The 27,578-nt window shown below is 46.6% G+C and overlaps 2 protein-coding genes across 4 annotated transcripts in view; one reads left to right on the top strand and one right to left on the bottom strand.

The window, feature by feature from the left end:
* Positions 1 to 8,374, bottom strand: part of PARN (poly(A)-specific ribonuclease) — a 63,797-nt gene extending 55,423 nt beyond the window's left edge. The window contains exons 1-5 of one of the 3 annotated variants that reach the window (XM_061600083.1): positions 8,134 to 8,374; positions 5,103 to 5,180; positions 3,691 to 3,770; positions 1,416 to 1,483; positions 1,238 to 1,319 (exon numbers count right to left, since the gene is read on the bottom strand). In XM_061600083.1, coding sequence (XP_061456067.1) covers positions 1,238 to 1,319; positions 1,416 to 1,483; positions 3,691 to 3,770; positions 5,103 to 5,180; positions 8,134 to 8,152 — 327 coding nt within the window. In that variant the 5' untranslated portion in view covers positions 8,153 to 8,374. Of the gene's footprint in view, positions 1 to 1,237; positions 1,320 to 1,415; positions 1,484 to 3,690; positions 3,771 to 5,102; positions 5,181 to 6,805; positions 6,821 to 8,133 lie in introns of those variants that run through there. The other 2 variants (XM_061600082.1, XM_061600084.1) reach the window with 2 other exon arrangements.
* A 1,419-nt stretch (positions 8,375 to 9,793) lies between these two features.
* On the top strand, positions 9,794 to 23,136 carry ECI1 (enoyl-CoA delta isomerase 1). Its single transcript, XM_061600085.1, has 7 exons — positions 9,794 to 10,241; positions 12,342 to 12,458; positions 13,305 to 13,432; positions 16,010 to 16,156; positions 19,539 to 19,660; positions 20,884 to 21,062; positions 22,627 to 23,136. Exons 1-7 carry the CDS (start codon positions 10,187 to 10,189, stop codon positions 22,791 to 22,793), a joined length of 915 nt encoding a protein of 304 aa, XP_061456069.1. The 5' UTR covers positions 9,794 to 10,186; the 3' UTR covers positions 22,794 to 23,136.
* The last annotated feature ends 4,442 nt before the right edge of the window (positions 23,137 to 27,578 follow it).

The raw sequence follows: 27,578 nt of genomic DNA, 5'->3' as shown, positions 1-27,578 counted from the left end.
AAGGAAGAAGAACACATCAGCAATGCTTTTATCCATAAAAAATTGAAAACGATAAATCTGTTAAGTGTGCAGTCTGTCAGGCACAATTCAAGGTGCTGGTTCTCACCAATAAAATTCTGAGCAGCTCAGGTACCTCAGGGTCAACCTTCTTCCCAATGATAGGCCAAGAATACCCTCTTAACATTAGCATCCATGCACAAAGTTCAAACATCAACAGCACACAGAGAAGTACTGCCCTCTGTTATGCTTGTCTATGACCGTAATAAAGCTATCTATCTACTGTCCTCTGTAGCTACTTCACATTTATGCATTTCTTTCTCTCTCTTTACTAGGGTGTTCATCAAAGTCTTCACCTGAACATATTTTCAATAAGACTGAGCAGTCATTTTGTGGCTAGTTAAGGAAAACATTTAATACTTATGCAGTTTATATTTTCAACCACATGTGCCCTAGAAAGATCGGCAGTTGGTTTGACTGAATAAATACAAATGTAAATCACCATACTGGTTTCATGAAGTACTCTAGCAATGGCAAGAGAAAATATCTCCCAGCAGCAAAAACAATAAAGAGTCTTATGGACCCTTAAAAAACTAATGAAGCCCTAACCCCTCTCACCTGGGAGCATGTCCCACTGAATTCAGTAAGATTTATTTCTGATTAGACATAGCTAGGATCGCACTGTAATTGATTATGGCACATGTGTTTATGGGCCATGAAGTGTTATCCTGGGTTGCAAGTATTCATGGAGATCAGGAGTCACAAAGGTAGTGCCCACAACAACCCTTCCCTCCCTCTGCTGAAATGGGGCTTGAAAGAACCATTCTATTGTAGCCCATATAATAGGTTGCAGTGTGCATGTTTTGTCCATGACAATTTCACTGGTTTGCAAATGTGGTTATGGATCCAAAAAATTTGTAGCCCTAGAGATGCATGGTTATTGTTGGTGATCATAAACAATGAAGCCTGAATGAAATAAAATGCAGAAAAGTAGAGATGGCAATAATAACTACATTATTAGCCCTGGACGTCTGTAATGATGAAGTGGACTTTAGTCCATGCCATTATAAATTCTGTTGTTTTTTCTGCAAGAAACCAGCACTGCTAACCCTCTTGACATTCTTCCAGCAGCAATTAGGGATTGGTCATTAGCACAATAACGCTGCAGTGGAAAGTTTTGATTTAAATATTCCTCCCCGGAAAGAAGGGGGAAAAAAACCCTGAAGTGAAGTGAACTAACCTGACAGACAAACTTCACATCTGGCGACGTTCTATTGAAAGGTTTGGGGAAGATGTAGAAATTAAATGATTTCATAATATACCTAGGAAAGTTAAAAGAGTTGCAAGTCAAGTGATGGGCTTATCGCTGTTAACATGCCCAGATTTTAATGAATCAGTAAGTCAAGAAAGCAACATACTTAGATTCTGTGTGATCATATTTAAAAGTGCAAAGGCCAAACTGGAACAGCAAGAAATCCATGGAATGCTGGGGGGTGAAAAGACAAACAAACAAACAAACAGTCTAAGCAATGAGGTTATTTGTTCAGAGTAACCACAGGCATCCTAGAGGAGTGAGAAATTTAGCTTAAGCCTCATGTTTCACTAAATTCATTACTGGTCTTCACTGAACTCTGGCACTTTGGAGATTAACGTGTGAAGCGATCAAGAATTTCTCCTGGGTAGCTAATGATGTCCTTCAGATGTTGTTGGACCATAATTCCCATGAGTCCCAGCCAACATGCCCACTGGTTAGGGATGATGGGAGATATAGACTAAGAACATTCAGAAGGCCAGAGATTTCCTAGACTGCCACACTGTGAGTCACTAGAAAAAACAACAGGAAGTTTCTAAGCGAAATATAAACAATGCACACAGGGCCAGCACCAGCTTGCCCCAGGCCCTGGCACCTGCACACATGCCCCACCTACCTTTCTCTTGAAGTGAATGCTGCCTGCACTGTGCACGCATGCCTGCCATCAACCAAGATGCCGGCCAAGGCTTCCCCAAGGGGCTGATGCCACCGCCGCCATCTTGGTTGATGGTACTGCAGGCCTGCGCAGTAGTAAGGGAGGTATCTGAGAGCTCCCTCTCTGCGATCTGCGGCACAGTTGGGAGCCGACGCTGCCGCGGATCGCGGAAGAGAGTGCTACTCACCCTCCCTAAGGAGGGGCCCTCAGCCAGGGCCCAACCTGGCCATCCTCAGGCACCAGCCCTGAATGCACAATTGAACATTTCAAGCTGTTGAATGATACAGAGAAAGGGAATAAGAAACAGTTTAATACATTGATTTTCCAATACAAGAAAGCATTGGGAAACGTAACAAGGGCATACATAAGAACATAAGGAGAATCAGGCCAAAGGCTCATCTAGTCCAGTATCCTGCTCTCACAGTGGTCAACCAAAGCCCCAAAGAGAAGACCACAACATTAACTCTCCCTACTTTTAACTCCCAGAAACTGGCATTCAGAAGCGCACTGTCTCCGACAGTTCTGGAAAAAAATAGCCATCACGGCTAGTAGCCACTGATAGCCTCATCCTCCATGAATTTGTCTAATCCTCTTATAAAGCCATCCAAGAAGGCAGCCATTGCTACCTCCACAAGCTTTCCCCAAAAGCCTGACCTCTGGAATCCACCAATGTGATAGCTGATAAAGGCTAACAGAAACACACTAAGCAGCTTCACTTGATAGTCACAAATGGTTCATCTTTCTTAAGGGGCACCAAGCAGAATGAGTGGCCTTTTCATCTGTGGCAGAAATGTATTTTAATTGCTGCTATGTTATCTTGCACATTATTGTTTCATTACTGTTTTTTATGGTTCATCACCGTAATATTTTATAGGTCACCCTGAAAATATTTTTGTACATTGAAAAGTGGAATGTAAATGGATAAAATAAGTAACACATGGACAAGGTATCAATGTATTTATTTTCTGTATTGTATTCTTTTATTAGAAAAGTAAAAAGAAATAAAGTAAACAGAGAAGGGATTGTACCACAAATAGCCTGCTCATTATAAGAGGCTGTTAAGTAGGGATGGGACATGGTAGAGGTGTAGAAAATTCTGCATGCTATGGAGAAAGTGGATAAGGAAGAGTTTTACTCCCCCTCTGATAATGCAGGGCCATTCAATGAAACTGAAAGCTGGAAGATGCAGGACAGACAAAACAAACTACTTGTTCATACAGCACATAGTTCAAGTATGGAATTTGCTCCCACAAGATGTGGTGATGGCAACTAACTTGGATGGCTCTAAAAGAGGATTAGACAAATAAGGCTATCAATGGCTACTAGGCACAGATGGCTATGTTCTACCTCCACTGTTGGACAGAGCATGCCTCTGAATACCAGTTGCTGGGAATCACAAGTTTGCATGTTTACTCACTTCTGTGCAAGTCCCATTGTGTTCAAGAGGGCTTACTCCCTGGTAACCGTGCACAGGATTGTAGCCTTAAGACAAATCCATTTACATGACCCAATAAAACCTGTTTATGGCCCAAAGAGGAATATTGCTGACATTCTTCATGGAAGACAGTCTTCCATTTTATGCATGGTTTTTGCAACATCAAATTTCAATTTATTGAGAAATGTTTCCTGCAGCACTGTACTTAGCAACAGATATCAACCATATTACCATAACCCCAGGTACAAAACATTTCAAAAACACACATTGTAATGAAATAAAAGATTTTACCTTTTTAAGTTTTTGATACCTTTCTTCAGGTGTGTCAAAGCCATTGGTTAACGCACTAACAGAAGGTCCATCACTGATTCCTAATAATACACAAAACAAGCTGTTTGAGCAAGTCTCTTGAAGTCAACCAGAGAAGCATAATAGGAACGATTAGGTTACAAATTTAATCTACAATTATCACAAAAGCATGCTTAATTAAGCCCTAAATGACTTGGGCCACTAATATCTGAAGGAGCTCCTCCTCCCATATAGACCTGCCCAGGCGTTGAGATCTGCAGGGAAGGCCCTGCTGGCAGTTCCACCCTCTTGTGAAGCTTGTGGGGCAGCAGTGTGTGAGAGGGCCTTTTCTGTGGAGGCCTCAGATTATGGAACACCCTCCCCTCCGAGGTACGTCTGGCCTCATCATATTTCAATGTCAGGTCAAGACACACCATTTTGCAAAGGTCTTTGGGGGTGGAAGATGTTAACAACATAACAGCCCTGCAGGATCAGGCCAATGGCCATCTAGTCCAGCATCCTGTTCTCACAGTGACCAATCAGATGCCTCTGGGAAGCCTGCAAGCAGGACCAGAGTGCAAGAGCACTCTTCTCCCTGCCTGTGGCTTCCAGCAACTGGCATTCAAAGGCATACTGCCTTCGACAGTGGAACTTGGTTTAATTGCATTGATGGGACCTCATGGCAAAGGGTAGGCTATAAATGAATAAACAAACACTTTTTTGTTTTTGGTTTTAAGAGACCATCATGTCTTCCATTACTATTTTCCTCTTAAAAAATGTACCTGACTGGACTGGACTGCCTTCAAGTTGATTCTGACTTATGGTGACCCTATGAATAGGATTTTCATGGTAAGTGGTATTCAGAGGGGGTTTACCATTGCCTTCCTCTGAGGCTGAGAGGCAGTGACTGGCCCAAGGTCACCCAGTGAGCTTCATGGCTGTGTGGGGATTTGAACCCTGGTCTCCCAGGCCGTAGTCCAACACCTTAACCACTACACCACACTGGCTCTCGGGAAAAAAATGTACCACATGGTTTCATTTCTCTTTTGCACCCCAGAGACTGAACACACTTCTAAAGCAGGACCACACAGGAGCATGCCATGACTGGCTTTTATCACCACAACCTTCCCATAATCATTAAAAATGATAGCTTTCCAGAAAAGTAATCTGCAAGAAGCTGCAAATTCAGATCTTTATAACAAATTACAAGAGGGAATTCCACAAAATATACATGTAGCCAGTGCTGTTCTGGTAAAAAAAAATGAGGTGCCGGTACTTGTGTCTTGATAAAAGTGCCACGGTTGCCATCACAACATGGCTACCAATGGCAGCAACAACAACAACAAAAAAGGTGCCAGTACTCTGTACCAGTGAGTACCATCACAAAAGAAGCACTGCATATAGTTGTTTGGTACCTGAAAACTCTCCATCGATAGCCAAAAAGTCTGCATCTTCAATAGCTTCATAAACTTTGTTGAGGTTGTCCTTAAAATCTACAGGCAAAAAGAGAGTGAGAATCAGACCGTGCCCTCCTACCCATGTCAAGAATCAAAAATGGGCAAGGCTGGCCCCTCGACCTCTGAAGAATCATTCACAGCTCTAATTCAAATGACACATTCCTTTCCAAGCGCTTTAATGATCACTTAATAATTTTTACCCATTTCAATAAATATGTATTACCACCATTCACAAATTATGTTTTGCCACGAAGTGTCAGCACTCCCATTCCAGCTAGCGTGGAAGAACATGGGCACCATCTTCACTTACACGGGGCACTGCATGACCAGACTCCAGTTCTGTCCCACTGTGATAATTGGTTGGTGACAATCTAAACCAATGACCTAGAGAGGTAGTGGGCTCTCCGACACTGGAGGCATTCAAGAGGCAGCTGGACAGCCATCTGTTGGGAATGCTTTGATTTGGATTCCTGCATTGAGCAGGGGGTTGGACTTGATGGCCTTATAGGCCCCTTCCAACTCTACTATTCTATGATTCTATGACGGTGTGTAACTCCTGTCTTTCTGCAATAGCCGCCCATCTGCTCCGCAGCTATTTCTTCACCCACTTCTGTTCTCTGGTGAAACTGACAAGTTATGCGGTGTGTGTGTGTGTGGCTTATCTATTTCACACAAAATGCAGCTGGTAATGTTGATGGGGCCAAACGAAATCCTCATCAATTTCACATACATGCACTCCCCCCCCCAACATTCCCTACTGGACTTTGGTGAAACAGATGGGGGGGCTTGTCAATTGTCACCTCAAGCTTTTATTTTTTAAATACCATTTACTATGTGTACCACTGCTGGTGTGCATACATGCTCTTTTGAAAGGGAGATGACATGCTGGTCAAAGTGAGACAGATTCTCAGTAAACTATGTAGAAGAGGGCAGAGATGGCGAAGTAAATGGCAGTGCTACATGTGCCCACGAAACTGTGCTGCACCTGTTATAATACATAAGACTCTTCTGTACAGGGAGGAGAAATATAAAAAACATTTTTAAGAGGACCTTCTCAAATGTATAAATCTGTATGAGAAAACAGTTGGTGGAAGACTAAAAATGTATCTTTGCACAGATGTTACCCACACACACACACACACAAAAAGCAGAAATATTGAAATGAGATTATAAACTTCCTGCATGACAATTAATTGATTAAAGGAAAAACCCATTAGAAGCCCACACAGCCTGCATTTCAGTCTCATTTTATTAAAGTATTTTTACACCCTGTCTTTTCTACCAATGGCCCTTAAAGCAGCTACTGCCTGCAAAACCAGCAACCAGAGGGGAAGGCTCAACAGTGCTCTAACCAACAGCCCCCGGAAAACTAGGGGTTCTTCAGACAACAACAGAGAGAAACAGATTGTCCCCATTCCCAACTGTACAAACCCACATTCATAAGAAAAGACATGCTGGATCAGACCAAAGGCCCATCTAGTCCGGTACTCTGTTCTCAGTGGCCACCCAGATACCTCTGGGAAGCCTGCGGTCAGGGAATCTAATGGATAATAAAGCAGATGCTTTTCCTGCATCTATCTCCCTGTTTTTCTTCTTTATAAATTATAATTTGCATAAGCTATAATTACAATGAAAGAATTTAAGCCCTCAGGGACACAGACCTGCCCACTCGCACTCTGGATAGTGTGATGCACGTGGATGGCACTACGTTAAACAAATCTGTTGGGAAATGGTCACATTTCATTATTATCCTGGCATAATCATTTTTCAAGATAACGGAAACAAATGAGTTTTCTTGGGGAACCATCAAGACTCACACTTTTATTATGCCAGGCAGAAGCTTTTTCAGATATACACACTATTTTCAACATTACAATTTTCCTGTTTTTTTTTCACCTTCCAGCCTTTGGTCCTCCAGATGTTTATTGTTTATTATTTTATTTATTAAATTTATATCCTGCCCTTCCACCCAGTAGGAGTCCAGGGTGGCAAACAAAAACACTTAACACACTCCAAAACATCATAAAAACAGACTTTAAAATATATTAAAACAAAACATCTTTAAAAACACCTTTTTAAAAAAAGCTTTAAAAACATATTTAAAAGCTATTCCACCACAGACTGGGATAAACTCTATACTTAAAAGGCTTGTTGAAAGAGGAAGGTCTTCAATAGGTGCCAAAAAGATAACAGCGATGGCGCCTGTCTAATATTTAAAGGGAGGGAATTCCAAAGGGTAGGTGCCACTACACTAAAGGTCTGCTTCCTACGGTGTGCAGAACGGGCCTCCTGTTAAGATGGTATCTGCAGGAGGCCCTCACCTGCAGAGCGCAGTGATCGACTGGGTATATAAGGGGTTAGATGGTCTTTCAGGTATCCTGGTCTGTACACCAAAGCCAGAACGGGGAACTGAGCCCAGTAGCTAATAGGCAGCCAGTGCAATTCTTTCAGCAGTGGGGTGACATGGGGATTCCCTGCCCCAGGGAGCAGTCGCGCCCTTCCTGAACTACAATTCCCATCCGCCCCAGCAACCATGGCCAATGGCGAATGATGATGGGAGTTGTAGTTCAGCAACATCTAGAGGGCTAGGACACCTGTTCTAGCAAATGATGTTAATTTGGGGTAGGAGAACAACAGACAAGGGAGAGGAATGGGCAAAGCCAAAGACAGAGCATATGTGTGTGAAGGGGGGGGGTTACAGAGTGGGGGGAGATTTCAGACTGGAGGAAGCAGAATCAGCCTGAGCAGCAGGAGAAAAGGGCTGCATCTAGATCTGGATCCCGATCCCTCCCCCCGGTCTCCAAAGGGAGATCCGTTGGGGCTTCAGCTGCCTGGAAGGGCAGGAGAAGGGCAGCGGGAAGGGCAGGAGAAGGGCAGCGGGAAGGGCAGGAGAAGGGCAGGAGAAGGGCAGTGGGAAGGTCCCTCTGCACATGCTCAGAGGCGTTCTCATCGCTTATGCCTCCCCTCCCGTCCCCTACGTCGGACTCACTGCTCCTGGTTATCTCCATCCCTGCAGCTCACTCGCTCCCGTCCGCTTCAGTGACGACAGCCACAGCCACTGCGCGCCGCGGACCGGGTCGGGTCGGGCCTCCGCTCAGGCCCAGCTAAGGCGCGAGCACTTCCGGAAACAAACACGACTCCGACCCTCCCCGAACCCCCGACCTGCGAGAGCGACAAGGCCCACGTGACGCGTAGGGGCGGGGCTTGCAGGGCGAAAAAGGAGGAGCGATGAGTCCAACTGTTCCACACACACGCACGTTACTCTTCCGAGCGCTACCGAGTATGCGGAAATCGTCTCGCTCATGCTCAATAGAATTCCCTGAAGCCTCTGCGCCAGTACTTTTTTCTTTTTGCCCTTACTTTGCTGTATTTGCTTACTTAACGTTATTGCCCCCTTTTCCTCCAAGGTTGCAAGAGGGGAGGAGGATTCATGTGTGCAGCTATAAAAATTAGTACGTGGGATGGATGCAGATGAGAAGAGGCAATAACTCGCTCCGAATCAGATTGTTGTTTAACATGTGGGCCAAAAAGTATATATGTTTTTTATTTATTTCTAAAAAATATTTACAGACCACCCCTCAAACAAAATGCCAGAGCAGTGTACAAAAGAGATTTAGAAAAGAGATTAAAACCTGCCATTAATTTTCTTATTTTCTCATGTTTTAATCTATGTTCTAAAATTCTGTACAATCAATATTTCATTTTATTTTTCTTTGTAAGCCTCTTGGAGTCACTTTTGTTGTTGTTAAATTCATATCCCGCCCTTCCTCCCAAAGGAATCCAGGGCAGCAAGCACACAAGAGACAAAACAACTAAAAACAATTCCAAGACAGATGCAGAGGCCTGGGACACGTGCAAAGTATGGCATAATTTCTTAAATAAATAAATAAATAATCTGACTAGTTCTGGGCATCCCATGACAGTTCCTAAAAAACATAAGAAGAGCCAGCTGGATCAGGACAATGGCCCATTTAGCCCAGTGGCCAACTAGATGCCCTATGGGAAACCTGCAAGTAGGACCTCCTGCGCGTGGCTTCTGGCAACTAGTTTTCAGAAGCATCCTGCCTCTGACTATGGTGGCAGAGTATAGCCATCATCAGCTGACAAAATTTACTTTTTTTGAACTACAACTCCCATCAGCCCAATCCAGTGGCCATGCTGGCTGGGGCTGATGGGAGTTGTAGTTCAAAAAAGTAACTTTTCCAAGCTCTTAGCCACTGACAGTCTCACCCTCCGTGAAGTTGGTGGCCATCCAAGGTGGTGGCCATCACTGTCTCTTGTGGGAGCAAAATCCATAGTTTAACCATGTGCTGCGTGAAGGTCTTTCTTGTGTTTGTCTTGAATCTTCCAGCAAAACATTACTGGCAGCCACAAGTTTGGAGTGTGAAGGCAAGGCGGAAACGACTCTGCCCTCCTAACGGTGCTGTCTCCTTGACGTCTGTGGAACTTCCTTCCAAGCAGAACCGGAAACGTAACAAAGAGCCTCGTTGTGCGACACTTTAAAAAGGAGCAGGGTCGTGGTGCCACCGGTCTTCCCTGCTTAGGAACCCACGCCCTAACCTCAGACCCAACACAATGCGACTTTTATTTATTTTTTAATTATCATTGCATTTATATTCCGCCTTTCCTCCATGGAGCTCAAGGTGGTGCACATATTTCTCCCCCTCTCCATTTTATCCTCACAACAACCCTGTGAGGTGGGTTAGGCTGAAAGAGAGTGACTGGCCCAGTGGGAATTTGAACCCTGGTCTCCTCAGGTCCCAGTCCGACACTAATCACTTCACCACTCGCAAGTAAGCGCGCAACAAAGGAGCCACATCCTCGGCCTTTCGGACCTGAAGCCCAAATGCGACACAACTTACATTTCGTTTCTTTCTAAGCTTCGATGCAACATAATTGGTTGTGCAAAAGACAGAGGCTAGTCATCGTGAAGGAATTAAAACTTCCCTGGTGGAGAGCCGGAGGAGTGGCAGAGGCGCGACTGGGGCGGATCTCAGTCTTGCCCACCCTCCCGTCCGGTCCTGCTCCTCTCCCCGTGCAAGATGGCGGCTTCAGCGACGGTGTCGCGGGCTTGGACTCTGCTGCTCCGCTGCTCAGGTACGGTCCGAGGCGCGCCTCGGTTCTGGTCCGGGCTTCGGTCCGCGCCGTCGGGGCCTTGAGCCCGGCTTTGCAAGAAGCGCGCTGGGAATGCGAAGTTCCGCAGTTGTTGCAGGAGGAAGAGGCGTAGAAGGGCCGGCTCGGGGGCTCCCTCCTTGGGGGGCTCTGATGCCCTTGGGCCCCGCTCTGGCACTCTGCCACTCCACCTTGGCAGGGTCACTTTGAAAAGGAACCCACCGTAGGGCCTTAGGCCTGCTTGGAAAGCGAAGCGGGCAGCGCCATGGTAGGCTTGTCTACTCGGAAGTAAGTTCCCGTTAGTTCAGTGGAAACTTCGGTGAGCAGGGAAATAAAAAGATTGCAACATAAAATAGCGTTGGACTTAATTTCTTTCCAGACGATTTCAAGATAGCTAACAGTTAACAGTCAATGAACTCTACCAAAATAATAAGCATAACTACCATTAAAAGTTAAAAAAATGCAGAGCAGCAGAGGCCCCCAATAAAACGATTTAAACAGCTTCCAACTGCTGCCTTTCCTTTGTCTTGTCCATACCTCTAAATCACGTTCTCTCCCCCCCCCCCGCAAAGAATCCTGGAAACTGTAGTTTAGCCCCACAGAGCTACAATTCTCAGCACCCTTAATAAACTACAGTTCCCAGGGTTCTTGGGGGAGGGAGGTACTTGGAGTCCTTGATTAGGAATGGAAAGGTCTGTCAATTTTGGTTCTTTCTGTTTCTCATTTTTCCAATCTTAATTTCAGTTCTCTGCAAATTTCTGCAAGAATTTGTGGTGTTTTTTTTAAAAAAAAATCCTCATGAAAATTCTTCAGCATTTTATTGAGGATTTCTTCTCATACAACATTTTTATATGGTTTTTACTAATGTACACATTTTTGCAAGCAATTTCTCCTAATATACATGCATTTTTGTATGTTATTTTCACTAATATATCAATTTTTATGCACACTTTTCCCTAACAGATATATTTTTGTAAACTCTGTGTGGTTGGAGAGCTGCATTGCAAAATTCAGAGAAGTGAGATTATGGAAGGTTGGCTGTGTTTTGGTTTTCATATTGTTTCGGAATAGATTTGGCTATTAAAAAAAAAATCTAATTTTCCTCCCATCATCCTAGACAGAGCAAGGAAGGGTGATCAGGGACGTTAATCTGTTGTGTGCTCCTCTGTGCATTTACTTGGAAGTACTTTTCACTATGTTCAGTGGGGCTTACTCCCAAGAAAGTGTACACAGGGTTGTAGCCTTAGTCTAGGGATGGGGAACCTTTTTTTCAGCCACATTCCTTCTCAAACTGGGCGGAAGTAACGAGTGGGGTACCACAGGGGTCAGTCCTGGGCTCTTCAACGTTTTTATTAACGACTTGGATGAGGAGGTACAGAGCATGCTTATCAAATCTGCAGATGATACAAAATTGGAGGGCATAGCTAATACCATGGAAGACAGAAACAAAATTCAAAGGCACCTTGATAGGCTGGAGCATTGGGCTGAAAACAACAGAATGCAATTCAACAGGGATAAATGCAAAGTTCTACACCTAGGAAAAAGAAACCAAATGCACAATTATAAGATGGGGGATACTTGGCTCAGCCATACGACATGTGAGAAGGATCTTGCAATTGTCGTTGATCACAAGCTGAATATGAGCCAGCAGTGTGATGTGGCTGCAAAAAAGGCAAACGCTATATTAGGCTGCATTAACAGAAGTATAGTTTCCAAATCATGGAAAGTATTAGTTCACCTCTATTCAGCACTGGTTAGGCCTCATCTTGACTACTGCATCCAGGTCTGGACACCACACTTTAAGAAGGATGCAGACAAACTGGAAAAGATTCAGAGGGGGGCAACAAGGACAATCAGGGGACTGGAAACAAATGCTGTGAGGAGAGACTGAAAGAACTGGGCATGTTTAGCCTTGAGAAGAGAAAACTGATAGGAGATATGATAGCACTCTTCAAGTACTGGAAAAGTTGCGAAACAGGAGGGCACCATTGTCACTCTAGTAGCACCAGGCTCTGACCCCTGCCCTAAGCCTCAGCCTCCCAGCAGTAGCAAACTGGTAATCTTTGGATTTATTTATTTTGGCAGGTTCTTTACCTCCATTTCGGCATGGGCAAGCTGCTGCCCAGAGGCTCAGCTGCCTACCTGTCCAGAGAAGGCTGTTCAGCAACAACAAAATCCTTGTGGATCTGGATGAGAGCACAGGTAAAAACCCCTCCTCGCAACGCCTGTTCAAAACCATTTGCAATCCATAAAACAAAGACTTAATGGCACAATCCTAAAACGTGTCTCCTTGTTGTACTTTTCATTCTTCCCCCCCTTCCTTTAAAGCACCCTTATTATTTACTTATTTAAATGGTTATTAACTGCAGTTTCGTATAAAGTACTGCAAGGTGATATGCAACTTTAAAACACCATATATAAATATAAAAGGCATGGCGGGATAGAAATATTTTAAATAAATAATATATTGCAATAAAAACAATAAGAATGGCAGACACATCCAAAAAAGCTGGTTGGCAGAGAAGCTCTGGTTTGAAATGCCTGTCCTGCTGTAAGGGAGAATTTTGCCTCCTGTTGAGGGTTCTACAAATGCTAGAAGCCAGTGGTGGCTGGTCTGTTAGGGCAGATGAGGGGCTGCCCCACCAGCCTCAGGCAGCCTGAACCTGCCTGCCTTTTTACTTAACATCCAGGCCAGTGGGTGGCGCTAGCTGTCAACTTCCTCCTCCTCAGTCTCTGTGTTGCCGGTGTAGAACTCAGCAGGGAGGATGGGGACCGAACTAGCATCAGTTGGCTCTGCCTGTCATTGGCTCTGACTCCACCTCCTGTTGGGCTCTCTGCTTTCCGCCCCTCCAGTCCCAATAGGCACCAGCCACCACTGATAGAAACTTGTTCTTGTTCAGAAAAGGAAAGAAAGCTGGAAATCTGCAGATTGTGATGGTTCATCATGAATCTGAGCCCCACAACAGACGTTTGTTTGTTGCATGCTCAAGTCTTGTTCGCTCATCTCTAGCGGTGACTTTGTGTTCCCTGTGTTTGTTTGCTGCTTAGGGGTAGCGGTGATGAAGATGAAGAACCCTCCTGTTAACAGCCTTAGCCTGGAATTTCTGACTGAGTTTTCAATAAGCCTGGAAAAACTGGAGAATAATAAAGCTTGCCGTGGTGTCATCCTGACCTCGGTAGGAGGGATGTCTGGGGAAAAAAATCTGTTTGGTTCTGGGATAGTTTTAGCTGGCTGGTTTGGGACAGGATATGCTGGGTGGGAAGTCGGTTGCATATTTGCTCACTCTTTGCTTGGGTAGGAGTTGCCCATGCCCATCAGTACCTCCTAACACCAGCATAATTTCTCGGTAAATATCCCTGCAAAAATCCACAATGCACAAGAGATGGGCCATGGCTCTGTGGTAGATTTTCTGCTTTGCATGCAGAAGGTCCCAAGTTCAATCCCTGGCATCTCCAGATAGGGCTAGGAGAGACTTCTGCCTGAAACCTTGGAGAGTTGCTGAAAGTCTGTGTAGACAATATTGAACGAGACGGACCAATGGTCCAACTTGGTAGAGGGGAGCTTCCAATGTCCTGTGTAGACTGTTTGCTCTTCCGGCTCAGTTCTGGTTTGCACTGACTCAGCCTCTGCTGCACTGAACGCCCTCCCCCCCTAAACATGCTCACATTTCATTGGATATCAGGATTGGAGACCCACCACCCATCTGTTCTGAACAGAGAAGAGGTGCAAAGAACTTCTCTCTGTGAGCGAGTGTGGAGGTGGTTAATGTAAAGCACCTTTTTCCCATTGATAGGGCAGCTGATGGGAGGAGTGCACACTCACAACATGTTGTGGTCCTCCTCTCTTAGATGTGGAAGCCATTTTATATTATGCCACGGCTCCACATCAGCCATTTTGCATTATGCCACGCTCCCCACGACAGCCATTTTGTGGTACTTTCTCAAAATTCCAAAGGTGACCCCTGGCCTCAAAAGGTTGGTGACCCCTATGCTTGGCTTTCTTGCTCTCTAGCTACCTTGCCTAGACATTCACATAGAGGTCTCAGTAGCCTTTGCTCATCCCATGGGAGAAATTGCCTGGTTTGTAAAGTATTGGGGAATGAAACAACTTTTTCTCAAATGCGCCATGGCGGTTCAGGATCCTCTGCTCACAGTGGCCAACCAGATGCCACTGGGAAGCCTGAAAGCAGGACATCGCATGGAAAATAGATGCTTCCCCGCGTCCTTTTTTTTCTCCCCTTATCATAAATTATATAATTTGCACATTACAAATTATATACTTTATAAGTAGAACCTAGGAAGCGGCCTTATACTGAGTCAGGCCTGTTGTCCATCTAGCTTGGTACTGCCTATATTGACAAGCCTCAGCTCTCCAGGGTTTAAGGACATCAGAAGAACTCTGCTGGATCAGATCAAAGGCCCATCTAGTACAGCATCCTGTTCTCACAGTGGCCAACCGGATGGCTTGTGGGAATCCCACCAGCCGGACATGAGCGCAAAAGCGCTCTCCCACTTGTCATTCCCAGCAACTGGTATTCAGAGGCATATTGGCTCCAGCAGGGGAGGCAGAACAAGGCTGTTGCTGCTAGTATCTATTGATAGCCATATCCTCCACGAATATGTCTAATGATCCCCTTTCAAAGCCATCCAAGTTGGTGGCCATCCTCACATAGAATCATAGAATAGTAGAGTTGGAAGGGGCCTACAAGGCCATCGAGTCCAACCCCCTGCTCAATGCAGGAATCCAAATCAAAGCATTCCTGACAGATGGCTGTCCAGCTGCCTCTTGAATGCCTCCAGTTCAGAGAGCCCACTACCTCTCTAGGTGATTGGTTCCATTGTCGTATGGCTCTAATAGTTAGGAAGTTTTTCCTGATGTCCAGTCGAAATCTGGCTTCCTGCAACTTGAGCCCATTATTCCGTGTCCTGCACTTTGGGATAATCGAGAAGAAATCCCGACGTATCATAGCAAATCTTGTTTCCCTGCCTTCATCCAAAGACAGTTCTTCATCCAATTATGATACTCTATACTGGCAGGTTAGAAATAGGATACAATGCAAATATCACTGAAGTAGTGATATTTGGTGAATTCCAAAGTTTAACCATGGCTGTCTGTGAAGAAGTACTTCCTTTTGTCTGTCCTGAATCTCCCACCATGTAGCTTCATTGGATGGGCCCAGGTTCTAGGATTATGAGAGAGGGAGAAAAAAAAGTCTCCCTTTTCCAGGAGTGAGGAACATGTGGCCTTCCTGATGTTGTCGGACACTAACTTCCATCGTCTCCAGGCAGCCAACAGTCAAGGATGATGGGAGTTGAACAGCATCTGGAGGGCCACAAATTTTCCACTCCAGCCTTACAGGTAACTCAGTCCACTCTTGGTGGCACTTTTCACTGCATTGCCCAAATGAAAGCAGCAGTGTTTTGGAGGGCCCTTGGGCAATGGCATCTAGAATGAGAAGCAATGGAACAAGCAAGCAGATTGCAGTGGGGAAGAGGGAAAGCAGATCCAGAGGAGTCTCATCAGTTAGGGCCCTTTTTGGGGTGTGTGGTTCCCTTGGTCGCTGCCTCACCATGCCAACCCTTGGCGCCAGCCCTGGATGTGAGTTACCCTTGAGGGATGGTGGTTATGGCAGATCTCTTTCTGGGGATTGGACAAAATGGCCTGTAGGACTTTGCCTCGGGCAGTGGCGGGGCATGCAGGGAGGGAGGTGTCTTGTAGCATTAAACAGGGAGATACTTTTGCCTTTTCTCAGGCCACCCCTCAGATCTTCTCTGCGGGGCTGGACATCACCGAGATGTATGGCAAGAGCGAAGAGCACTACGCTGAGTTCTGGAAGGCCGTGCAGGAGATGTGGATTACGCTCTACAATTCCAGTTTGGTGACCATTGCTGCCATCAATGCAAGTTCCATTTATTTACACCTAGCCGCCACTGCCACCTCCTCCCCAGATAATCTTAAGCTATTCATGCTTGGTGCCCATTGGGTCTGGAAGGGCAGAAGGCAGGGACAAGGGCGTCACTACCGGGGTGCGGAGGGTGCGAACCGCACCCGGGTGACACCCTGAGGGGGGTGGCACCCAGAGCCACCCCGCCCTGCGCTGTTGCCCAGCAAAGGAGCTGAGAAGTGCTCCGGGTCAGTGCAGCCAACTCCTCCTCGAAGGCGGGCGGGCGGGCGAGACAGAAAGCAGGTGCCCACTCGCTGGCGGTGAAGCCGGGACGGGCCTTCCACCGCCAGCCTGGAGCACGTGCACGCGCGCTCGGAAGGGCGCGCACTGGAGGTCTGCACCACCACCCCGCACTCCCGCTAGTGACGCCGCTGGGCAGGGAGACCAAGAGTAGGTGGAGCTGGGCTCTGGAGCCAATGACACTCAGAGCCACCTCCTTAGTGGTTGTAAGTAAGAAGGCATGCAGGTGAGGGGAGACTGAGGTTGGTGGGGCAGTCACTGCACCCTGGGCCATGTACCAGGAGGGGAAGGCATCTGGCTAAAACAGTGTGTGTTAGCACTGAATGCAGGCAGAAGCTGGACTGTAACAGAATCCCTGGTGAAGGAGCACACTTTATCCTGCATCCAATGACACTGAGACTCTGGCTTTAAGGAAACAATAAACTGGCATTTATTAAAGGGAATGTTCGATAGGAAAGATCCTAGTTCTATCTAACTAATTTTGGAGATGCAAAGAACCATGCTTCCTCTTTCATCTCTGCAAGAGAGAGACAAAGGAAAGATGTCTCCTCTCCCAAGGTGGGGCAAAGAAGGAGAGGAGCAGGAAATGAGGTCAGCAACCCCTATGAGTATCAGTCTAGCACCTGAAGGAAGATCAGCACAGATTACGTCAGAAAGACAGTCTAGGAAGCATAGAGCTTTCCCTCTCTATCTACCCTTCTCCATGCAAACCCACCAACAAGTTGAGTTGCACACTAGCACTTCCAACAGTGTCCCGCACTGCTTGCCAAAGCAGCCTAAAATTCCCTTGCGTCCCCTTGAGAACACCTCTTGGTAGTATGGGGTTTGGCTGTTAGACATGGGGTGGTTTAAAATAACGGAGACCACAAAGGTTTTGACGAATTAAGATGGAAAGTTTACTAAAAGGATAAAAAGGTAGCTTTCAGGGAGGAAAGGGTTTAACCATTTAGAAATGGTTACATGCACACAGGAGAGCCAGTGTGGTGTAGTGGTTAAGGTGTCGGACTACGACCTGAGAGACCAGGGTTCGAATCCCCACACAGCCACGAAGCTTGGGCCAGTCACTCTCAGCCTCAGAGGAAGGCAATGGTAAACCCCCTCTGAATACCACTTACCATGAAAACCCTATTCATAGGGTCGCCTATAAGTCAGAATCGACTTGAAGGCAGGCCATTTCATTTTCACATGCACACAAAGCAACCTGGAAAAGGACAGAAAGGAAATAAGTGTATGCACCTATTTCTTAACTAGACAGTTCCTATCAGTTAATGATTTACATTAGATTTGCAGTCCTTTCTTCATTGTCCAGTACGGCAATGTCATCACCTTAGATCCTCCCTGATCTGAAAGTCTGCAAAAGAAGCTGGCTAATTATATCCTGGCATTACCTTTGGTAACTGCAAAGTTTTCACAGCTTCAGAGAAAAACAGTTCCTCCAAATTAAATTGTGACATTTACCAAGTAGTTTTTCCAGACAACAAATTAACCCCAGAATTCCCCAGCCAACAACTACACACAGGATTTTATATTATGATTTTCTTTTAAATAGTCCCAATTCCTTCACAGCCCCATTCGCCCTAATGCAGCAGCCTCCACTGTCTGTAGCTTTTGCTCCTTGGGCCATTCCTGGGAGGGAGGATCACATCCAAATAAAGTTAAGACACTCAAAATAGCTACACAGCTCTGTAGGATTGGAGCAAGGGCTTAGGAATTGGTTGTGATTCACACTGAGGTTTTTAAACACTCAGGTACCAACCACCACCCCCAACCCACAGTGTTTTAAATGGCAAAAATATGCACGTGCTGCCATCAGTCGATTATGAATGGTTATTTCAGCAGCCAGGTTTCTCAGGAATGAAACCAGGAAATTTAATTTGCAAAAAAAGGATCAGTCTGTTCCCCTGTTTGTTGCATGTTTGCAATTCAGCAGGAGCAGTAGTTTTAAAGCACTGAGCTAACAAAACTGGTGGTGCCCATGTGCCCCTGAAACTCAGGTAGAATGTCAAAAAGCAAAGTATAAGAAGTCATTGGCGATCACTCATGGCCGAGTAAGATTGTCTTCCAAGATAAGGTCTTTGCTTGGAAGACGCCTGTGCATGAATTTGTTTTATGTGGGGAGATCGGCGCACAACGATCAACACGCAATCTTGACAGAAAAAGGCTTTGATCCAATGGCATGGGTACCACAACAATTGGAAGACTTTTATCTGCTGCAGCCTTCATCCGCCTTCACAGTCGTTGTAACATACACATTGTTATCTTCCGCCTGTTCTGCCACTGAGGACATTCTTGGATCGTTCTTTGTCTGGTTCCTCTCCCTTGACCTTACCGCCATGGGTGACCCTGCTGGGAGTACATGACTCCCGACGGCATCGCTCACAGGGTTCATTGGAACACACAAGCCCACTCACCACTACAAGGTGACAAACCCTGCTGGATCAGGCCAGTGACCCATCTAGTCCAGTGTCCTGTTTTCACAGTGGCCAACCAGATGCCCACGAGGAGCATTGCAGTACTCCCCCTGCCTGCAGTTCCCAGGAGCAACTGGCATTCAGTGGCATACTGCCTCCACCAGTGGAGAGAGAACATAGCCATCATGGCTAGTAACCACTGATGCCCACCATGAATCTGTCTAATTCTCTTTTAAAGCCATCCAGGCTGGTGGCCATTGTTACACCTTACTGATCAATAAGAATGGATTGGCCATCCAACTTAACACTGGACTGGGGAACCATGTTCAGCCCAAGTGCAACATTCTCCTATGGGAAATCCCATGGGGGCCGTATACCTGTGGTAGGAAGGGCCAGAGGCGAAAGTAAGCAGAGCAAAGGATGTGACTCTTACCTTTGTACAGTAGAATACCTTCCAGCCATGCAAAAGGCAGAGGTTCTTTCTATATGCACACACACCTCTCACACACATTCTTCTTGCAGGCAGGAAAGGGGCATCATCACAGTTCAAGCAAAAGAGGGTGTGGCCTGTGGGAGGGGGTGTGGCCTGTGGGAAATCCCAAGGGTGAAGAAGAAAAGCCTGGAGAGCTGCAATTGGCTCCCGGCCCACCCCTAAGCTCCTCCGTCTACTCTCTCCTCCCTTCCAGGGTTCCAGCCCTGCAGGCGGCTGCCTCATGGCCATGTCGTGCGATTACAGGATCATGGCCGAGAATCCCAAGTACAGCATTGGGCTGAACGAGACAAAGCTGGGCATCGTTGCCCCTTTCTGGTGAGGGTGCGCGTATGTGTAGTAGAAGAGGAGGAGCGAGGGTGGGGGATGCTATTCGCCATGGCTTTCCTGGGATTTCTGTGGCTTTCCTGGCTGGCCACATTGGTGCAAGCATCACTTAGGTTCTCGATACTACAATCATAGAATCTTAGAACAGTAGAGTTGGAAGGGGCCTATAAGGCCATCAAGTCCAACCCCCTGCTCAATGTAGGAATCCAAATCAAAGCATTCCCGACAGATGGCTGTCCAGCTGCCTCTTGAAGGCCTCCAGTGTCGGAGAGCCCACTACCTCTCTAGGTAATTGGTTCCATTTTTGTATGGCTCTAACAGTTAGGAAGTTTTTCCTGATGTCCAGTCGAAATCTGGCTTCCTGCAACTTGAGCCCATTATTCCATGTCCTGCACTCTGGGATGATCAAGAAGAGATCCCGGCACTCCTCTATGTGAAAACCTTTCATGTACTTGAAGAGTGCTATCCTGTCTCAGTCTTCTCTTCTCCAGGCTAAACATGCCCAGTTCTTTCAGTCTCTCCTCATAGGGCTTTGTTTCCAGTCGCCTGCTATAAGAGAATTCCATTGCAAAATTGTGTTCGCCCATGCAGAGATGTCCATGTGGACAGTGCCAGAACTGTTTCTCATATTTTGCTGTTTTGCACTTTGTCCAGAGATTCACATTAAGAGTTAAACACTCCGTGTTTATTGTCTCAGTCAAGGCATTCAGCTAATTATTATGTGACTTTTCTCCTTGAACAAGCTGGTGAATCTAAACACAGCAAAATTCCGAGCAGCTGGCCTGAAAATAACGGCCGCTGCAATTGCCCTGAATCTGAAATTGTATCATTTTAAAATTCTAATTGAGTTGGGTAATTTTATCTGTTTAGTAGTGTTCTTGTGTTTATCTTTGTACAAAATGATTGGTGTTTTATCATTTAGTTTGATAATTTTATCTCCTTACTTGCTTATATATGTTTGCGTTTTATTCTTACACTGCAAATGCCATCGGCTCATGCAGATGAATAAAGATCTAACCAGAGCTTGGAAAAGTTACTTTTTTGAACTACAACTCCCATCAGCCCAATCAAGTGGCCATGCTGGCTGGGGCTGATGGGAGTTGTAGTTCAAAAAATTAACTTTTCCAAGCTCTGGATCTAATTTGGGCTCTTGGTTTTGCTAGCTAGCCTGTCATCAGTGCCTTCCTGCCTGAGTCTGTCTCTCTTGTTGCCAGGTTTAAAGAGACAATGACAAACACCATTGGCCACAGGGCCACGGAACGGTCCCTCCAGATGGGTTTCCTCTACTCTGCCCCTGACGCCCTCAGAGTTGGGATCGTAGATGAGTTAGTGCCTGAGGAGAAGATCCAGAATGTGGCTGCGGAGGTGATGACCCAGTGGTTGGCCATTCCAGGTGAGATCACGCACAGGTGCCACCAGAATCTCTGCTCCGCACAGGCGAGGATGCAGATTTCAAAACAAATCAAATCCTATAGTCAGTGAATGGTGGCAGAAAGGGGTTTGCTGACACCAGTGCAGAAAGTGGAGGATTGGGTTTGAGAGGCTGAAATATCCTAAGGGGGCCATAGCTTAGTTGGATGCAAAAGCTCCCATGTTCAATCCTGAATATCTCCAGGTCAGGTTGGAATCCTAGAGAGCCTCTGCCAGTCAGTGTAGACAATACTGAGCTATAATAGCTTCATTGGGGAAGAACCAAAGCTTGGTGGCAGAGCATCTGCTTAGAAGGTCCCAAGTTCAATCCCCGGCATCTCCAGGTAGGGCTTGGAAAGACCCCTGTCGGAAATCCTGCAAAGCCACTGCCAGTCAGTGTAGACAATACTGAGCTAGATGGACCAATGGCCTGACTCGGGATAAGCCAGCTTCCAATGTTTCTGTGAGCTGCCTCCAAGCTTTTTTGTGGACCTTGAGCATGGTAGGGAGGGTTTACCCCTGGAAAGCAGTGTCTGGTAAGGACAAAGTCCCTGGGCACATGCCAGGCTGCCTCAAATTGAGACAGGCCACTGGTTCATCTAGTCCAGCACTGGATACTCTGACTGGCTCTCCCAGTGGACTCCAGCCTCCTAAGCCCCCGTCAGCATGGCCAGTGGCCAGGGAAGAAGAGAGCTGTCCCATCCTAGTACTGGATGGTGTGAGAGAGTGAGAGAGTCTGGTGTGCCTGCATGTCTAGTGACTGTATGTAGTCATGTGTTTACACACATGCACATACGCATTGGTCATGCCCACTGCTGGTACATGGCTTAAAAAGTTCACCTCCCTTGGCTTAAATGCCTGGAGCTGGGAACGCAGAGCAAGGGAGAGAATACTCCAATCAGGACCTTGTGCTTCTAAGCATTTTACTGCCAAAATTTGACCTGTAGGCTAAAAGAGGGATCAGCAACTAGAGTCCCCAGAGTTGTATCTGACCGCTGGAGAGTTGGTACCTGGCTCCCACAGTTGACACCCTGTTTAGCTAGATAATTATTCAATGTTTATCCCACCATTCTCCCAAGGTACTCGGGGTTGTGTGAAGGGTTCCCTTCCCCCACACTCACTTGGGCTAAGCTTAGAGAATGGGGTCCAGGATCGCTTGGGGAGCTTTCTAGCTGAGACTTGAACCAAAGTTTCCCCAGACGTAGTCGAACACTCTAACCCAGGGGTAGCCAACATGGTGGCTCTCCAGATGTTGCTGGACTCCCAGCTGCCATCATCCCAACCATTGGCCATGCTGGCTGGGGCTGGTGGGAGCTGGAGCCCAACAACAGTTGGAGGGCTCTGCATTAGCTGCCCTGCTCTAACCACTACACCATCCTGCACTAGAGGTAAAAGAGGAGTCTATTGGCTGTAATCAAGGGTCTTACTGGCAGGTGAATAATTTGGGGTGGGTGGGGGCTTGACTTAAAAAAGGCCCCTGGAAAAAAACACCTGTTTGCTGCCCAGGGGCCACCATCTCACACGCTGTCTCTCTCCTTGCTGCCCAGACTACGCCCGCCAAATCTCCAAGTCCTCCATGCGGAAGCCAACAGTGGACCACATGCTGGCGCATCGCGACGCCGACATCCAGAATTTTGTGCGCTTCATCTCCAGGGACTCTATTCAGAAGTCCCTCCAGGTCTACTTGGAGATGCTGAAGCGGAGGAAAGCCTGACCGCCGGGCCTCTTAGCCGCCTGGGACCTTGGGGCGCAGCCCAGCAGCCTTATGGCACACCGCTCTTGATTTCTGGCCCATGGCCCCGTGTGTCCTGTGACCTCGGCCGCTATTTAACTCAAGCGCCCTTGTTCCTGACTGGTGCCTTTTGCACAGAGTTTTGTTGTTGAGGGTTTTTTTCCTTTGGATGCTGGAGCTCAGGTTGTGGATGGATGGCAGGGCTCAGAATGGTTTTGTGGGGAAGGAAAGGGGGCATGTTAGGTACCTCAGTTGCTGTTCAGGTACTAGGAACGAATCAACTTTCCAAAATGTGAACTGTCAATAAATCATTAAAACAGGTTAAGTTTGTCTCTTCCTGGCTGCAGTATCAGAGCCTGTGGCCCTCCAGATGTTGCTGGACTACAACTCCCATCATCCTTGACCATTGGCCATGCTGCATGGGGATGATGGGAGATGTAGTCCAGTAGCTGAAGCTACACTAGGGCTGGGAAAACCTTGGGCCCTCCAGATATTGTTGGACTACAACTCCCATCCACCCAGGCCAGCATAGTCAATAGTTGGGGGATGATGGGAGTTGTAGTCCAGCAGCATCTGGAGGGCTGCAGGTTTTCCAGCCCTGAGCTACACCAAGGCCTCCATGTCTCTCCAACTGGCCTGTGCCTCTTCCCCTTTCTTGCTATCGCTGCTGCCGCTGCACCACCCGCAGTTGCTTAGGGAGAAGGGCCATTCCACAGCTGAATATCAGAGCATCTGCTATGCAGAAAGCCTCAGGTTCAATCTCTGGCATCTCAATGTAGGACTGGGAATGTCCCGTCTGAAACTCTGGAGAGCTTCTGCCAGTCAGTGTAGACTATACTGAGCTAGATGGGCCAATGAGCTGACTCAGTATTCTTTTTTTAAAAAGTCATCATGAAAATTCATCAGTGTTTTTCTTCAAACTTCTGATTACACGTTTTTGCAAGCAATTTTTCCCTAATATAATGCATTTTTGTATATTATTTTTAGTAATATATGCATTGTTTATGCACACTTTACCCTAGTGCATGCATTTTAGCACATGTTACTTGGCTGGGGTCCTGCTCTGCAAAATTCAGAGAAATGCACATTTCGAAGGATGGCATATTGTTTCAGAAAATGCAAATTGGATAGAGTCACCTTTAAAGTGAACTGAGTCAAATTTCTCCTCCCCTATTCTGAAATTCTGGAGAGCTGCTACCAGTCAGTGTAGACAATACTGAGTCAGATGGACCAATGGTCTGATCCCGTTTAAGGCCTACTCCTATGTGGTGGCTACCATTTATGGTACTGCGTTCAATGTGTGCACGCACAGTGTTGTCAAGTCATGGGGGCAGCCGATGGTGCTGCTCACCTAGCAAGGAGCAGAGAGTACCCAATGGGATATGGGCATTCATGCAGCTGCTGTGTGAGAATCTCCTCCGTGAGCTCAGAGATGCCTCAAAGACCAGGACTGGAGAATCTGTGGCCCTGCAGAAGCTGCTGAACTGCAGCTCCCATCATCCCTGACTCTCGTCCGTGCTGGCTTGGCCGATGGGACATCTAGAGGAGGGCTGCAGGTTTCCCATCCTGGTGCAGACAATACAGACCTAATGGGGTATGGCTCAGTACAAGGGCAGCTTCCTAAGTTCCTATAAGATGGGGAAAGGTTCAGTCTGGGACAGTCCAGTCAGAGCTCAATTGAACTGAGTTACCCCTCTGGAAACAATGCAATACTAGCTGTTACGCATCTTAGGAATTTTTTTTCTTTCAGTTTTTAAAATGCAAGTTACTAGCTCTTACGGCTCCATGGACTTTGTGCGTGAGATTTCAGAAGCTGAAGCAGGAGTGAGATAAAACTCCCAATGGTTACACCAGAGCAGCAGCTTCAGTGCCTTATATCATAGCACCTGTGACCCTCCAGATGCTGCTGGACTACAACTCCCAACATCCCTGAGCCCATTGTCCATGCTGGCTTGGCCTGATGGGAGATGTAGTCCAGCAACCTCTGGAGGGTCACAGGTTCTCCAGCTGGGCTGTAGAGAAAGGAAAGCTTAGAATGAGCTGAGGTTAGCGAGGGATGCTAAAAGCAACAAAAAAAGCTTTCTTCAGGTACATCCATAGTAAATGAGAGAGAAAAGCAATGGTGGTACAGCTCATTGAGGATGGCAAAGTGATAACATGAGAAAGAAAAGGCAGAAATGCTCAATTCCTACTTTGGCTCAGTCTTCCCCCATAAGAGCTTCTATGACCCTCCTGGCAAACGTGAAGTGCAAGTGAAGGGGCAGGATTGCAATTTGAGATTAATAGACAAATGGTCAAGGAATACCTAATTCAAATCTCCAGGACTCGATGAACTGCATTTTAGAGTATGGAAGGAACTGGCCAAAGAATTCTCAGAACCACTGTCTGTTATCTTTGCAAAATTGTGGAGGATGGATGAAGTGCCAGATGACTGGCGTAGGGCTAATGTTGTCCCTATCTTCAAAAAGGAGGAACATGGAACTACAGACCAGTCAGCCTGACATCGATCCCTCAGAAAATTCTGGAGCAGATTATAAAGCAGTCCGTTTGTAAGCACCTTGAAAACAATGCAGTGATTACTTGAAGCGAACATGGATTTATCAAGAACAAATCCTGTCAGACTGATCGGGTAACCTCCCTGGTAGACTGGGAATACTGTGGACATAATGTATCTTTACTTCAGCAAAACTTTTGACAAAGTGCCCCATGATACTCTGATTGGCAAGCTAGCTAAGTGTGGGCTGGATGGAACAACTATCAGGTGGATCCACAGTTGGCTACAGAATCGTACTCAAAGAGTGCTTATCAGTGATTCCTTCTCAAACGGGGGGGAGGTAACAAGCGGGGTACCGCAGGGCTCGGTCCTGGGCCCTGTGCTCTTCAACATTTTTGGTAATGACTTAGATGAGGAGCTGCAGGGAATGCTTATCAAATTTGCACATGATACAAAACTGAGAGGGATAGCTAATACCCTGGAAGACAGAAACAATGTTCAAAGGGATCTTGATAGGCTGGAGCATTGGGCTGAAAACAACAGAAAGAAATTTAACAGGGATAAGTGCAAAGTTCTACACCTAGGAAAACGAACCCAAATGCACAGTGGAGGATATTTGGCTCAGCAATACTACATGTCAGAAGGATGTTGGAATTGTTAATCAAAAGCTGAATATGAGCCAAAAGTGTGGTATGGCTGCAAAAAAGGTAAATGCTATTTTAGGCTGCACTGGTGGAAGTATAGTTTCCAAGTCACTTGAAATACTAGTTCCCCTCTATTCGGCGCTGGTAAGTCCTCATGTTGAGTACTGCATCCAGTTCTGGACACTGCAATTTAAGTAGGATGCAGACAGACTGGAGCAAGTTCAGAGGAGTGTAACAAGGATGATCAGGGGACTGGAAACAAAGCCCTATGAGGAGAGACTGAAACAACTGGGCATGTTTAGCCTTGAGAAGAGAACACTGAGGGGAGATGTGATAGCATTCTTCAAGTCATTGAAAGGCTGTCATACAGAGGAGGGCCAGGATCTTCTCGATCATCCCAGAGTACAGGACACAGAACAACAGGCTCAAGTTATAGAAACCCAGCTTTTGGCTGAACATCAGGAAACACCTAACTGTTAAGAGTGGTACAACAATGGAACCAATGACCTAGGGAGGTGGTGGGCTTTCCAACACTGGAGGCATCCAAGAGGCAGCTGGACAGCCACCTGTTGGGGAAGTATTAAGCATCCACACGAGGCATTTATTCTGCTATTATTCCACTTTAAACAGTCATGGCTTCCCTGAAAGAATCCTGGTAAGTATAGTTTGTGAAGGGTGCTGAGAGTTGTTAGGAGACTCCTATTCCCCTGACCGAGCTCGATGTCCAGAGTGGTTTAACGATCAGCCCCTCTTCCCAGAGAATTCTGGTGATTATAGTTCTGCAATGAGAATAATGGTCTCCTAACAACTCTCAGCACCCTTCACAAACTATGCATCTTTGGGGGAAACCATGGCCGTTTAAAGTAGAATAAACGTCTGGTGTGGATGCGGCCTTGGATTCCTGTGCTGAGCAGGGGGTTGGACTCGATGACCTTATAAGTCCCCTTCAACACTACTATTCTATGAATCTAAACTGTAGCCCTCCAGAAGCTGCTGGACTACAACTCCCATCATCCCCAACCATTGACCTTGTTGCCTGGGGCTGATGGGAGTTGGAGTCCCAATGACATATGTAAGGGGACACACAGGTCCCCCACATCTGTTGTAGACCTTCATCAAGCCTCACTTCCTAACTGACGAATGAACTCTTAGCCTGTGTCCAACTCAGCCAAAATTCTGCATTTCATGGAAGTCAAACCCATGCAAATGTCTTTGTACAACTTTTCTCAAGCTAATTCTTTTAGCTTGGATCTGAGTTTTTGCAGACTGGACAGGGTAGGGTGAAATAAGGGAGGCTTTAGGGCCAGGGTGGGGAACTGTTTTTAGCCTGAGGGCCACACTCTGATGGGCCACCTTCCAGGGGCTGCAGCCCTTTGGTGGGTGGGGTCATCAGCAAAAGTGGGTGGGCAATGGGTGTGACTCTTCCTTTTTGGATAGTCAGCTACGTTCCAGACGCCCAAAAGGCAGAGGTTGCAGTACCTCCATGCATCTCTCCATCCAGGCAAGCGAGAAATAGTATTGCAGTTCAAGGACAAACTCCAGGCAGACACAAGCGCTAGAGGAAGGCGGCTGGGGAGGTGAAAGGAAGAGTGGTTGCCTTCCTCTGCAATGGGGGCGGGGATCCACCAG

This window comes from Rhineura floridana, chromosome 17 (assembly GCF_030035675.1).
Source record: "Rhineura floridana isolate rRhiFlo1 chromosome 17, rRhiFlo1.hap2, whole genome shotgun sequence".
In the NCBI taxonomy this organism is placed as follows: Eukaryota; Metazoa; Chordata; class Lepidosauria; order Squamata; family Rhineuridae; genus Rhineura; species Rhineura floridana.
The sequence above is the reverse complement of the archived record's forward strand: the minus strand, read 5'-3'. Positions and strand labels throughout refer to the sequence as shown.